The sequence below is a fragment of the Terrapene carolina genome, unplaced genomic scaffold, assembly GCF_002925995.2.
Source record: "Terrapene carolina triunguis isolate 2854851 unplaced genomic scaffold, T_m_triunguis-2.0 Scaffold194, whole genome shotgun sequence".
Classification (NCBI taxonomy): Eukaryota; Metazoa; Chordata; order Testudines; family Emydidae; genus Terrapene; species Terrapene triunguis.
The window spans coordinates 6272422-6286493 of NW_020664545.1; the positions used below are offsets into that span (position 1 = coordinate 6272422).

General features: G+C 55.1%; 1 protein-coding gene across 1 annotated transcript in view; it reads right to left on the reverse strand.

Moving 5' to 3' along the window:
• TLE2 (TLE family member 2, transcriptional corepressor) overlaps window positions 1-11604 on the reverse strand; it is a gene marked incomplete at its 3' end in the record, with an annotated part of 29307 nt that extends 17703 nt beyond the window's left edge. Inside the window, exons 1-7 of the mRNA XM_024222373.3 lie at window positions 11245-11604; window positions 10943-11040; window positions 10167-10230; window positions 8361-8405; window positions 4240-4302; window positions 3882-3956; window positions 3112-3298 (exon numbers count right to left, since the gene is read on the reverse strand). Of these exons, the coding sequence (XP_024078141.2) occupies window positions 3112-3298; window positions 3882-3956; window positions 4240-4302; window positions 8361-8405; window positions 10167-10230; window positions 10943-11040; window positions 11245-11268 (556 nt within the window). The remainder of the gene's footprint in view (window positions 1-3111; window positions 3299-3881; window positions 3957-4239; window positions 4303-8360; window positions 8406-10166; window positions 10231-10942; window positions 11041-11244) is intronic.
• Window positions 11605-14072: the final 2468 nt, after the last annotated feature.

Here is a 14072-nt window from a genome sequence, read left to right on the forward strand (position 1 = left end):
TTAAAGGTGCCACAGGCCTCTCTGTTGCTGTTAAAAACAGTTTCCCTTTCACCATTTTGGTTCTTATTTATGTAACCGTTGTGTGCACCTGAGGGTTCTCCATCAGGGAACCGGCCGAAGCACCGGAACGCTTATTGAAAAGACAAAAAAGAGTTTGCAATCTAGGGTTTGTTTGCAATTTAGCAGCGACCTTAGACTGGTCCATTTCGCTTCTGGCGTCTCATAAACCAGGCTAGTCCTGTTGTGTTTGGGTTGCTAACATTACATGGGGACCCTGGTGTGTAAAGAAACAAAACAAATGATTGAATCACCCTTTTGGTTTCCTTTAAATAAATCACAACAACATTTCTAGTACCTTCAGGGCTCAGAACACACTCATAGGATATCAGGGTTGGAAGGGACCTCAGGAGGTCATCTAGTCCCACCCCCTGCTCAAAGCAGGACCAATCCCCAGACAGATTTTTACCCCAGTTCCCTAAATGGCCCCCTCAAGGATTGAGCTCACAACCCTGGGTTTAGCAGGCCAATGCTCAAACCACTGAGCTATCCCTCTTAACCACAACCTATGTTTAACATACACTGCCCCTACTGGAAGGCAGCATGGCCTAGTGGACAGAGCACCAGTGTGCAACCCAGGAGCCCTGGGTTTTATTTCTGGCTCTTCTACTAGGCTGCCAGGTGACTCTGGGCAATGCACTTCACTACCCAATGCCTCAGTTTCCCCGTACATAAAATGGGGATAGCGAGACCTCTGTCACAAAGTGCTTTGAGATGTCTGGATAAGAAGCATTTTAGAGCTAGATACCATGATGACCCCACAGTAGCTGACATGAACATTAGCCTTTAGCTAATTTAATGATGATTAAGATAGTAAGTAAGGGGTTGTAAACCATTTTGTGATGCTGGTATAAAAAGTAGGGCTGGTTGGAAAATAACTCCATTTCAACCTTTGGTTTCATTCTGTTATCAGAACAAAAGTGAGACCCTTCTAAATCTTTTCATGAGAAAAGAGAGAAAGCAAGCACAAGCGCACACATGCAAGAGAGGAGAGGGGGAAAAAATGGATTCTCTCCACCCCAGAATAGCCTAGTGCACTCACCAGGACTGCAAGACACCCAGGCTCCAATCCCTGCTTTGTCTGATTTAGAGCAAGGACTTGAACCTGGGTCCCTCACACCCTTAACCACTGGTCTCCGGAGTCAGTCTCTCTTGTTTTAATCGGAAATTCCATCTTCAGTGAATCGGCATTTTCCGAGCAAAAAAATTCCCGCCCAGCTCTACTACAAAAGGTATCAGAGAAGGACGATCTATTATTGTTAACTTCCACCACCCTTTGCAAGACAGCACAGTATAAATCATTGGAACAGAGGACATCGGTTCCAAATTTATTACACTGTTCCTAACTCTTGAGTCTTGCACTACGTTAGTGTTGTTCTTAAAGCCCCAGCTCCTGGAGTCATGTGAGTGCCCAAGAATCGCAACTTTCATTGGAACCAAAATTAATTTCTAGCCCTCGGAGCTGTGGAGAAAAAGCTTGAAAGTGGATCTGAAGTGGAAGGAAAAAGACATAGAACCCAACGCCGTTTTTAGAACCATCTACTGATTTTCGTGGGCCTGACTCATGAGTGCTGAACATTTGGGGTTGGCAGTAAGGACTTTAGCAGACAGGCTTCTTGACCATTATAATGTCACGCTGATGGCCCAATGGAACGGTATGCATTGGCAACGGGCATCTTTATCTGAAAACAACGTGGGAAATACCAAATGCCACTACCTGCCTAGACTCCTATGCCATGCCCCTAGCCAAGCTGAGCGTTGGCGGAGAGCAGCTGGCAAGAGTTACCCTCTTAGTGCCTGGACATAGAGCCAGAGTGTGGTGCTGGACTGCCCAAGCATGCTGGAAGCAGCGGGCACAGAGGGGGAAGATAAACGCCGACGTAGGACAGGGAGAGGAGGAACACAGGACCAGAGCCATAGAAGGCGAGAGGCTGGAAAGGACGGGAGGTGGAGGTGGCTGTTTCATTCAGTTTCAAAGCCATTTCTGCCCAGGGAGCAGGTGGACACAGAGAACAAGCTGGGCTGAGTCCGGAAGGGTCAAACAACAACGACAGGCAGTGACTGAGAAAGACGGAGAGGGCAGCGCTGGAGGTCGCAGCCGCTGCTGCAGCCCGGAGAGGTGCCCAGGGGGTGGATGTCACACACAATGTAGTAGGGCCACCCTCCTTCCTGATTTCCACCTGGCTCGGGCTAGCCGGGGAAACTGATTCTCAGGCATCTTCCCTGCCCTGTTTGGTACCCGAGGATCCCAGCACTGCTTGGCTCCATACCTCCCCCTCCTCCCCCATCCAGGAGGGGCCCATTCCGAGCCAGTCGGCACCGATCCTTGGGAGGTGCAAAGGCCCACTGTGCTACCTTTGCGGCTTTCCCAATCCTCGGCCACGCTGGGAGGAGGAGACTACGAGCTAGGTTTTAGCTGATGGGGGTCCCCCCCGTCCCCGAGTGGCAGTGCAGAGGTTGCAGCCACACAGAGCAGGCTGTTAATGGCATCTTCCCCCCAAACCGTTTGGAGACAGGACTAAGGAGCGGTTTGGATAACACAAATCCACGCACATACACCCCTGCATGCATGGGGCACACCGATAAAGACACACCCGTCCTGTGCATGGGTTTCATGGACACAACCAGGCACACGTCCTGCCCACGCGCACGCCTTCCGGGGTCCACTCGGCGCCGCAGCTGTTCCCTCCGTCAAAAATAGCGCCAACCTCGCGAGGCTCCAGAGACTTAATTAGCTTCATCTATCACTCGCCGCGCCCGGCGCTTTCCTGGCCGGAGCCGGCAGCTGCCGCACACCAGTGAGCCCTGGGTAAAGGGCAGAGTGGGGCGACGTCTGCTCTCACTGCTGTGGTTTGCTGAAGGCCCCTGGTGGGGGGGCTGTTGGCTAACACCAAATGGCAGTGCTCCTTAGGGACCAATCACTTCCCCTCCAGTCCACGCCCTAGCCAGCCTGGCTCTGCCCCCCCCAGGAGGAACGGGCATCTTTCAGGCTTCAAAGGGCTAATTGCCCCTTGTCCCTTCCCACTCCCGCACCATGCAAGTCCTTTCCCTTACCTCTGTTATTCTCAGCATCCTGAGCCGCCCTGTCCTCCTTTGCGGCAAGCTGAGACTGGGCCACCAGTGCCCCCGACAGGGCCAGGAGTCCCGAGGTGCTGACCAGGCTGGAAGGCTGCATGCCCGAAGGGTGCGGGGTGAGCGGGATGGGAGGCGCGTGGTGGGAGAGGTGCTGGAGCTGCTGCTGCTGAAGGAGAAAGAGCCAGGGCTGCGGGGTATTGCTACGAGACGCCCTTCCCCCTGACTCACCCAACCCCCTTAGCCCCGCTACCCGCCCCGAAGCAGTTCCAAGATCCTTTGCCCAGCTGCAGCCATGAGCCAGAGCTCTCTCGGAGGTGGGGGATGATCGGGCTCTCTGCTGCAGGATGACCCCCAAGGCTCCCTGCGCGATTTCAACAGCTCCCCTTGAGACCTGCCCAGGGCCCGGAGCAGCTCTTAGGTCAGTGGGAGTTTGGCCATTGTTGTCAGAAGGCACCTGGTCTCCACCCAGGCCTGTCCAATGCCGCCTTGAGGCCATGATGTTCCCTCCCCTCCACCCAGCTTTCCTGCCTTTTGCTGCCTGTGGGACACTGAGTGGTGCGCCGCAGGGGGAGACGACTGTCTGGCGTGCTCATCACACGGCTGCAAAGGAGGAAGACACAAGGGAGCATCCATCCAGCTGGCTGGGAGCAGCCCGGAGCTGTGGTCTGGGGTTACCCTGCCAGGGGCATCCTGGCTCCAAATTCCCTGATCAGAACTCCCTTCCCCTCCCCCATCGCTGGGCTACTCACCCCAATGATGCTGTTCAGTTCCCCCATGGTCACCTGCTTGGCCCGCTCCACGGCTTGCAGCACCTGCTGCTGGTGCTGGGAAAGGAAGGCACGGCGGGTCAGGAGCCCGGCCAGGCGTGAGCTCACGCCCCATCAAAAAGACAACTGAGCCTCTGGGGGACGAGGCAGAGCTGCCCCCTCCCGGGTTATGGTCCAGGAGACCCTCCCAGGGGGAACACCCCCAGAGGTCTCACCCTCCTGGGATCTCCCTCTCACACAGCACAACTTTTTATCCCAGTGCAACCTAGCGCCTCCTAGTGTCCTCCACCGCGCCACGACTCTACCCATCCCCCAGGCAGCCCGACGCACGCCCGCTTACCTCCTGCGTCAGGAACGGTATGATCTGGGCACAGATGGCACTCAGCCTCTTCACTATCTCCGCCTGAAAGGGCAAAAGGCAGCTCTGTCATGCCAAGCGCTGGCGCTGCTTAGAAGAACGGGTGCTCTTGATTTAAAGGCCCCCCGCCCCGCCCAGGCTCAGGGCTAAGAGCGATGTTGATAGCCTGGGATAAACCCCCAAACTCCCATCCCGGCCTGCAGCGGGGCTCGGTGCAAAGACCAGGATGGATTCTCGAGGGATCCCTGCTCCAGAGTCCTGGTGGGGACTTTGCAGGGCATGTCCCCGGGGTATTACATGCACTGGATTTCACGGGCTCCACCATTCCTGCCGGGCACAGATCCCGCATGCAGCCTGTGCCTTTTGCCCACTGGTACGAGGGCTGGGTGCTTGGCCAACCCCTGTTTTCTGGGGGTTGCCAAAGGAGTTGGTATTCACCCAGAACACTTCCTAGGGGGTCTCTCGTCTGCCCCCTAACACCACCGCCCAGACACACGGAGTTCACGACACCCCTCGGAGGAGGGGAGCATTATGATCTCCATTGCACAGATGGGGAAACAGACAGAGAGACTAAGTACCTCACAAGACAGGGTTTAACCCTGATCTCCTGAGCCCCAGGCCAGCGCCGTAGCCACGAGGCTCTCCTCGCTCACCTAACACCTGTCTTTTCTTTCACGGCTGAGTCAACTGAAAAACTCTTCCCAGCCAAAGGACAGGCTGTGCTCAGCGCGGGGCACAGAAGAGCCCCGAAGCTCGGCTGGCCCACGGCCAGAGCAGAGGGACCGCCCTAGAGAGGACTGGCTCCTCTGAATGATGTTTCTCCCCCTTCCCTGCCAAGTGGAACGTGATACCAAGAGCGTTCGAGCTGGAGTCAAACTTTCCAACCCACAGTGAGTTCGAGTGGGTTCAAAATAAGGCAAAAGCAGTTCATCCACCCGACACGGAGCTCTTTCTGGCAGGCTGCTTGGGGGATTTGGGGCTCTTCCCTACAGGGCGATAGCTAGGGATATAAAAATCTGCTCCACCCCCTGCACTGGGCTTGATCCATCACCCCCACTCATGGAATCTCTAAACTGCCAGGGCTGGTGGGCTGCCTAGACATAATTTATGCACTGGTATTTATTTAGATGCATGATCACACTTAGCCCTTCAGCTGGCTTTTCCATGTACTGATCTCAGAGCCCTTTCTGAAGAGGGGACAACACAATCATCTCAGTTTTCCAGAGGGGGAAACTGAGGCACCGCGCGGGGCGGTTACTTGCCCACAGTCTCAAAGGGGTAGAACCCAGGTCTCCCGTCTCCCAGCCTAGTGCCCGGCCCCGTTGGCTACACTGCCTCCTGCACGGAAACAGTTTCCCAAGGGAAGCCGTAAAAGCCTCAGAGCTCGATAACATTTAAACCTCATGCAGCAAATCCACCTTGGCACTCGCCTGGGGACACAGACAAGCTGGTCTGCTCTATTTTTCCGTCTCAGATTTCTAGGACTCTCCGAGAGAGGTGCAGAGAGCTCGCGAGCGCTAATATAAAGCCCAGCGAAGAACAAAGGAAATCGTCCAGGCCCCCTAAGTAACACGGCCCCGGCTATTCCCAGTCACAGCCAGGGGGGCACACAGCACCGGCAATTCCACCCAGCCTTCCCTCCTGACACCCGACAGTGACAGGGCATCGGAGATGCAGCAACCAGAAACCAAATGGGGTTAATTCAGTCCAATGGAAATAAAAGCAGCATTACTCGTCACCTGCAGCTCCCACTCCCTGCTCTAACCACTGAAGCGTACTTCCACCCGCAGCTAAAGACTAGAGCCCGAGTCCGCGGACCCAGTATTCTGCTCTTAGACCACACACACATTCAGAGCTAGGAGCAGAACCCAGGAGTCCTGAGACCCACTCCCAGAATTGGGATTAGAACCCAGGAGTCCTTGTTCCCAGGCTCCTTTGTTCTAACCACTTGGCAACACTCCTTTCCATCTCGCTGTAGCTTCGTTGCCTTGTACAACAAACAAATATGGTTTGTTCTTGTTCAGCTCCCGGGGTGCCTGCTGGATCTCGGGATCCCATCAGAGTTTGGAGTAAATTAGGAAGCTGAGAATGAAAGTGACTCTCACGCACCACCCTGCTAACAAAAGGAGCAAACTTGGAGGGCTGAGCCAGCTGGAGAAATATGGCAGTCGACTTGCCACTTTGTCAGGCACCGTTCCAAACTAATTTCCCTGGCAGCCAGCCCTGCGATGACTAGATTGATAAATCTGAAGAGGAAAGCAAATTACAGCTGGAACAAAAGGAGACTGGGATGGTGAAAAACACTCCAGCGTCTTTGGGAAGGGAAAGAAAAAAAAGATCCATTTGATTTTCAGTTTCTCTAGGCCTTCTCTCCGGCTCCCTGCTGTTCACCCCCAGCTTTCTCTGTAGCGGAGGTGCCAGATAAACCATCCGCCTAAGAGCGCAGCGGTGCTAATGCCCACTGGGCTGGGGCCTAATTAGGAGACCGCGGGCCGGATTTTTAAAGGTCTTTTGGTGCCTACAGATGAAAATAGGCCCCAAGTGGGATTTTCAGAAATGCCTTGAAATCAATGGCTCTGCGTCTTTAGATGCCGAAGTACCTTAACAAATCTGACCCTTAGCCCCCCTCAGATTGGCTAAAACCCAAAGGCAGCAAGCACCGACCTACCAGCCAATCTCTAGCACACAGATAACCACCAGCGAACAGTCTACTCCTGAGCCTGGTTCCACACCTGCCCCTCACACCTTTCTCCTTCTCAGCCCCCCTTTTCCCTTTGTCTTTCCATTTTAGCTGATCCCCTCCTAACTAAACCCACCCAAACATTATTAAACGAAAGAAAAATCATGCCGCTACCATGCTATCTGCAGCCATCACATTGATCATTCTGTTAGGCCTTCGATCCCTTCCCCTGGGTCTGTCTTATCTATTTGGATTGCAAGCGCTTCAGGGTAAGGACGGTATCTTACGCTGGGTTTGTACAGCAACTAGCACAACACGGCTCCATCCTCCATTGGTCCCGAGGTGCTACTCTACTAAACATAATTCATAATCACACCCAGAGCTTCTGCCATGTGCATTTTCCAATTGTTATGGATTTAAATGTTCCCAATTGCACAAAATTAGGGGTTTTAAGCACACCCCTCCCCCCGTTTTTATCAATTTACATTTTCACAGTTGCAGGAAATTAGGGAGGGGGGCGTCAGACAATAATTATTTAATGACAGTAGATGTTGAGATCCAGAAAGTTAAAGCTTTAGAACTGTTAGAACACAAACTGTCAACATCACATGTCAAAATCCACAAAGGAAACAGCCTTAAATCAAAACGTCTCAGGCCGAATTTTTCTTACTTTGCCCATCTGTAAATGTAGATGATCACCGACGGAAATATTTTCGCTGGTGTGTGTGCGTGCGCGCGGTGAAATTGACGCTTATCGACATTTACTAATACAAATGGAACCCTTCCAAGGCTGCATACAGGCCAGCGGTGAATGGGTCCATGGTCTGGCATGAGCTTACCCGCTGAATCAGGTATGTGGCTGGCAGGGCCGGCTCCAGGCACCAGCCTGGCAAGCAGGTGCTTGGGGCGGCCACTCCGGAGAGGGGCGGCAGGTCCAGCTATTCGGCGGCAATTCGGCGGACGGTCCCTCACTCCCGCTCGGAGCGAAGGACCTCCCGCCGAATTGCCGCCGCAGATCGCGGCTTTTTTTTTTTTGCCTGCTTGGGGAGGCCAAAACCCTGGAGCCGGCCCTGGTGGCTGGCCGGCTAACGGTGCCTTGGGAATGCCTTGCACTGTTCTCCTCACCTGGCTGCCTATTGAATTCAAGTCCCTGAGCAGACTGGAGGTCCAGCCCCCAAGTGAACCTCCATTTCCAATCACCAGGCTGCAGTCCTATGGGATTAAGCAAATTCTCCCAGCCCCCCAAGTCTAAGCCGGAAGCTCCGCGTTCAGCCCCAGCCCCAGACGAAGACACAGAACGGTCGGCGTCGGAGATAACTGGGGTTGGGGTGGGGAACAGTTTCCAGAGATGCTGCAGAGATGGGGATGCTCCTATATCCTTATCCCAATTCCCCCCAGCAAATCAAGAGCCCCCCTCACTCACCTGCTTGTGCATTTCAATGTTCAGCCCATAGGACATTTCGTAGTACTGAAAGCAAACCACAACACAGCTGGTTAGAAGAGGACTCTCCATTCGCCACCAGATAACAAACCAGCTACCAGCAGGGCTTGGTACCTACTCCACATGGCTCCCTCCCCCTGGCCAAACTGGCCCTGGTGTAACTCCATCAGCAGTCAACTACAGAGATGGGTTTTGCTTTTCCCAGGGTCAGGCCCAGATTTATTGACTGAGGGACAGATCGGGGATAGGTGCTGGCCTCTTTCAGTTCTGGGAAGGTGGGAGGAGCCCACAGAAGGCCCGCCCCTTCAGATGAGGGAGGGGCCACAGGACCAGGATTCAGCTAAGCAGGGAGGACGAAAACAAGGACAGGGGGATGGTTCACCAGGCCTGGAGATTGAAGGCCTGTGTGTAGCCACCTGGGCAAGCTTCCTCAGCATTGTCCCTGGAGGAGAGTTCAGTCTCCACAGCCCAATCTAATCCAGGCCAACTCTGAGCGCTGGACTCTGAGTCTCTGGGCCACCCAGAGATTAAGGGGTTGACTTCTCTGGGTCCAGCGCTAACCATTGGGCTATACTCCCTCTGGCAATGCGCATCAAGGGCAACAATGGGTTTTTGTGATGGTGGGAGCGGCACTTGTCCACCAGGGACTGGACTGAGACCCACCAAACTCATATCACCAGAAACGGACGAATGGAAATGATTTTTCAGTCACTTACAACCTAGCACGAGTTCAGGATGGTGACCTGGAGAAGGTATATTATGGTTTAAAGAAGGTAGCTCAGGATCTTTGATTCGTCCTATTGTCATAATACCAGGACGAAGGAGCAGTCAATGAAACAGAAAGGTGGAAAATTCAAAACTGATCACAGGAAGTGATTTTTTTTTCTCCAGACAAAGCTCAGTTTAGCCTGTGGAACTCCTTGTCACAAGAAGTCACTGAGGCTGAGAACTTGGCAGGATTTGGACAGGGATCATACATCGGTATGAACAGGGACAGCCAGAGTGACAACAGTAAAGATTAAAGAATCAATGAGTGTTCTGGAAGGGAAATAAACCCTCATGCTTCAGGGCATGCACAACCCCTAGCTATTGGGGTCAGGAGGAAGTTTTCCCTGGAGGCAGCTTGTCTCATAACTGCCTATTGAGGGGTTTCTTGCACCTTCCTCTGAAGCAGATGGTAACATCAGAGACAAGATATTGGGCTAGAATCAGACCCTGGGTTTAATTCACCATGGCAATTCCTGTGTTCCTATCCCGTTTCCAACCTCAGCCCTAACCCCACCAGGCTGATCGCTGGAGGCCTATAATTTGCTGCAATTATGGGCAGTGGCAAGTAGCAATTCTGATTAACTCCGCGATGGCTGTTTCAAGAAGCCCACGTCAGAGTCCATCCTCCAGCAGTACTTTGGAAGGGGTTTTATGAAACGACCTCGGGGTTCAGTTTGCTTCCAGCCACCCCCTCTCCACCTGGAAGGGCTGGACGTCAATAGTTACGAGGCCAAATGAAAAAATGGCATCGTTCCCAGCATCTAACAGCATCATGGCAGCGGCAGCAGACGGCGCGGCAGGAACCAACCGTTGCTAGGAATAGATGTTAACTCCTTCCTGACCAGTGCCTTTCCCCGCCCCCACCCCCTTGGGAGAGCACCCATAGGCAGGTGAGTGCAACATCATCCAGCTAGGAGTGGCGGTCCTTGGAGGCCAGCTCTCAGGCTGAATGGCTTGTTGACCTGCCCCAGTAGGATGATTATGTGGCCCCTTTGGTGGGTGGTCAAGAGGGTCTCTTACCATGACATAATGTCTCTGCATCTCGGTCTTCTCGCTCGCCAGCTTCTCACATTCCAGCTTCAGACTGCAAGGGGAAACCGTCTTCATTTGCAGCCCCGGATCCACCTCCACCCCCGAGCTGCACCCTGCACACCTCCCACCCTGCCCCGCTGCGGCGGAAGGGGCCATCCCCGCAGCAGGAGTCGGGTGCCATCGCTCCGTGCCACGCACCTCCCCAGCGGCGTTCCACCAGCTGGTCAGCGGCTTGGAGCCTGGCTTGGAAGGGTATAAATCTGGCCCCTGGCCTGTCACCCGCCCAGCCCCACTCCCCTGATCTCCTCTCCGCTCCCATCGCTGTTCCCCCTTGTAACACCGAGTCCAGCGAGGCCTTGCTGTGGCTTGAGAAAACGAACCTGCCTCCTCCCACTTTGCCTGTGACCCCGAGCGCAGCTCTGGCGCACTCCTGACATGTACCCCCTGAACTGCCTGTCCCACCCCACCCCCGGCTCCTTCTCCCTGATCTGTGACCCCAAGACCCCTCGGAGCTCCCCCTCGCATTTGTGTGCGCCCAGCCCTGCCTCAAACGCCTTACCTGGGACCCTCAGACTCGCCCCTCTGTGATCACCCCCTGCCTTACCTGTAACCCTGGGCACCAGTCTCTCCACCCCAACCCCCTTTTCCCTGCGATCCTAGACACTTGTCTATCTGCATCTCTCACCCGACCCCAGGACGGTCCCTTCCCCGTGGCCCCCTCCCCCACGCCTGCCCGCCCCCTCCCCCAACGGCCTGCCCCTCACCTGTGATACTGAGCCTGCAGGAACTGGAATTCTTCCTTAATCCGGTCGCAGATTTCCAAAATCGAGAACTTGAAGGGCTGCCCAGACTGAAGCGGAGCCTAGAGTAGATCAGTAACAACAACGCTGCTGCCAGCCCAGCCCACCCCATCGCCAACGCACTGCCCTGACCCACCTTCCAACCCCAACCCTCTCCTCTCCCTTAGCTCATGGCCCAGGGACCGCCCCCCCTCCCATTCCAAAATCCACCCCCTCGCCTCACCCCCAGCCCGTCCGGCACACCCGGAGCCCAGGATGGTACTTACAGGGTGCCGTCCTTGTGGGTACATCCTGGGGGACTTGCCCAAAATTGATGCCCACCGGAGGAGGGAGAACACCCTCTTTAACCTCCCCACCCTGGCTTCTTCTTTAACTTCTCCAACAGCCGCTGGTCACCAGGAGAACAAGCGGGCGAAGGAATCCTGTCTCCGGGAGGGACGGACGGATATTGGAATCTTCTTCCGATGGGCTTTTTTTTTTTTTTTTTTTTGAAATACAATTATTTATTGTTGTGGGTACGGCTCAGCCGGGGCGAAGAACATTTCCGTCGGGTGAAAGGGGAGAGAGAATTCCTCCCCAGTGGGTCGTGCTTGGCCGGGTCGCCTCGGCCCCCCCATCGGACACGGGGCTGGGGGGAAATATAATCTGTCTTAAAGCACCACACACACACACACACAAAAAGGCAGGAACAGAAGGTCAGTAGAAAATCTGGCTGGATTTCAATAGCGGTCCCTGGCTAGAATGAAAACTGCCTCCTGGCAAGGCAAAAGGAGAGCAGGGGAGTCTGTCGAACTGGATCCTTAAGGTGGTCCTTTCTCGGTAGGAGGTGGCACCAGGGGCTTTGCCCGCTGGCTCTGGGATCCATGCCAGGGACGCTTCCCACCCGCTAGAGGTGTCAGAGGGCAGAGATTCCCCCCACCACACGCCCCCGCTCCACGCCCGCCTCCCTCCTCCCCATCGTGGTGGGAAGGCAAACTGAACCGAGGGAAGCAGCTGCTCCCACTTCCTAGCGGCTCCCCCACATCCTGCTGGGCTGGGGGAGGATGGGTTGCTAGCCGACTGGCCCGCTCAGTCTCCTGCTCGCTTGGCCTTTGAGGACAGGGCCCCGGATTTGTGGGGGTGGGGGTGGCCTCCTCATTGGCCTTTCGTGTCGCCTGGGATGTTCAGCTCCAAGCTGGCTCAGTTATATCCCTGCGTGGGCCCCCTTAAAGTGTGGGGCTGGGCTGCCTCAACCAGAATGATCGGGACCCCTCCCAAATGTCCCCCCACTCGCTGACTGTCCCTCCCTCGCACCCCAGACACACCCATCTCTCCCAGCCCACCCCCCTTTGCCCCAAAAAGTCTCTTCACCCTCCTCTGCCCTCAGACCTCTCCTCCATACAGGCCCCCCACCCCACTGGCCTCTGGGATCTTCCACTCCCACAGAGATCCATGCTGCCCCACTGCCAGTGCCTCAGACAGGTGGGCCCAGATCTGAAGGGGCCTGGATGTAAGCTCCCCCCCCCGACCCAAATGAAGCCAACCTTAATAAGCTTTGCCCTCTGGGAGCCTCCATCTGCCTGGTTTCATGCTTCCTGGCCCTTTGAACAGCAGAGCGGTCTGCCGGCGTTACGCAGCAGCATCTCGCTAGCCCATGGCTTGACACTGGAAATAGCACGTGCCGTTCGCACAGCAGTAAAGGCATCATCAATATATAATCATAAAATATACTCAGGGGTTTAAAGCCTCTGTCTGACCCAGTGATCCAAGCCAGGCTGCAGTCTCGGGGCGTTCCCTGGGGCAGGCTTCCTTGGAGAGACTGGGAAAAAATTCAGAGCTGGTTTTCGTGGTAGGACGGCACAGGCTGTTAGCCACCCCACCGCTGTGCCATCTGTACCATTCCTTCCAGCGCCTCCTGCTGGGAGCAGACTGGCATGGCTCCCTGGAGGGTTTGGGTAGCATTGACTGAAGCGACACCTGACATAGGTGGGACTTGGAAGTTCCCCACACCCACCTCTCCTGCACCCTTCCCTCCCGGGCCGCCTGCTGGCAGGGACTGAGCCTGGACAAGCTGTGAACGGCCTTTCGGCCAGCATTCCCTACAGCGCCTCCTGCTGGAACAGCTGTAAGGAGCAATTTCTCCAGACATTTGTGTGTGTGTGTGTGTGTCCCTAAATGACAATGGCTGATTATTAGGCAGGGAGGCAGCCTGGCTTTCCAGGTGCCCCAAAAGCCAGGCCATGGATGCCTTCTCCTTCCCGAACAAGAATCCTCCAAAAGGGCCCCCACTCCCTGCAGGATCATTATTAATTATTATTATTACACCCAAGCCTTCATGCTGGTGAGAAAACCAGCCCCCAGGTCCACCTTAAACAGCTTTGCAGCCTCTGCTACTGGGGCCCTGCTTCCATTGGCTGCGAGCGCCAGCCAATCGGCCCCGCCCGTTCCCACATGGGTCTCTGATGTCAAAGGCTTCAGAGGCTAATCAGGAGCGAGAGCAGCTGGAGGATAAACAGGAGTGAGCTGGGGGTGGGGGAGGGAACAGCCCCGGGGCAGGCTGGGAGTTGTAGTCCTCTCTGCTCCCCCTCCAGCGCCTGCCTTTGCTGCAGCTGGGGCAGCTCCCAGAGTTAGTTTTTGTTGGAGGTCGGAGGTTGCACAGGCCGGGGGCTGGCGTGCTCCTGGGAGAGGGGTGTCTCAATTTTCAAGCATCCTTCCCTGCTCAATGTCATCCTGCTTAGATAGACACCCAGACACACCGACCGGGGAATCGATCGCTGCTTCCTGGCCTTTGGGCGAAGGGCGACGTACCAGCCGCTCGCTAGTCCAGGGGGGGCTATCGTAGGCGTAGTTTGACTTCTAGATTTGGGGGGAGAAGCTCCTGTCAAGCCAATGGGGCCATGTGTGGAGGAGCAAATCCCACACTTGCATTTCGGGGGAGGCATTGTCCCCCAAACTACACCCACAGGGCCTCAAGTATCAGGGGGTAGCCGTGTAAGTCTGTATCTACAAAAACAACAAGGAGTCTGGTGGCACCTTAAAGACTAACAGATTTATTTGAGCATGAGCTTTCGTGAGTAAAAACCTCACTTCTTTGGATGCATCCGAAGAAGTGAGG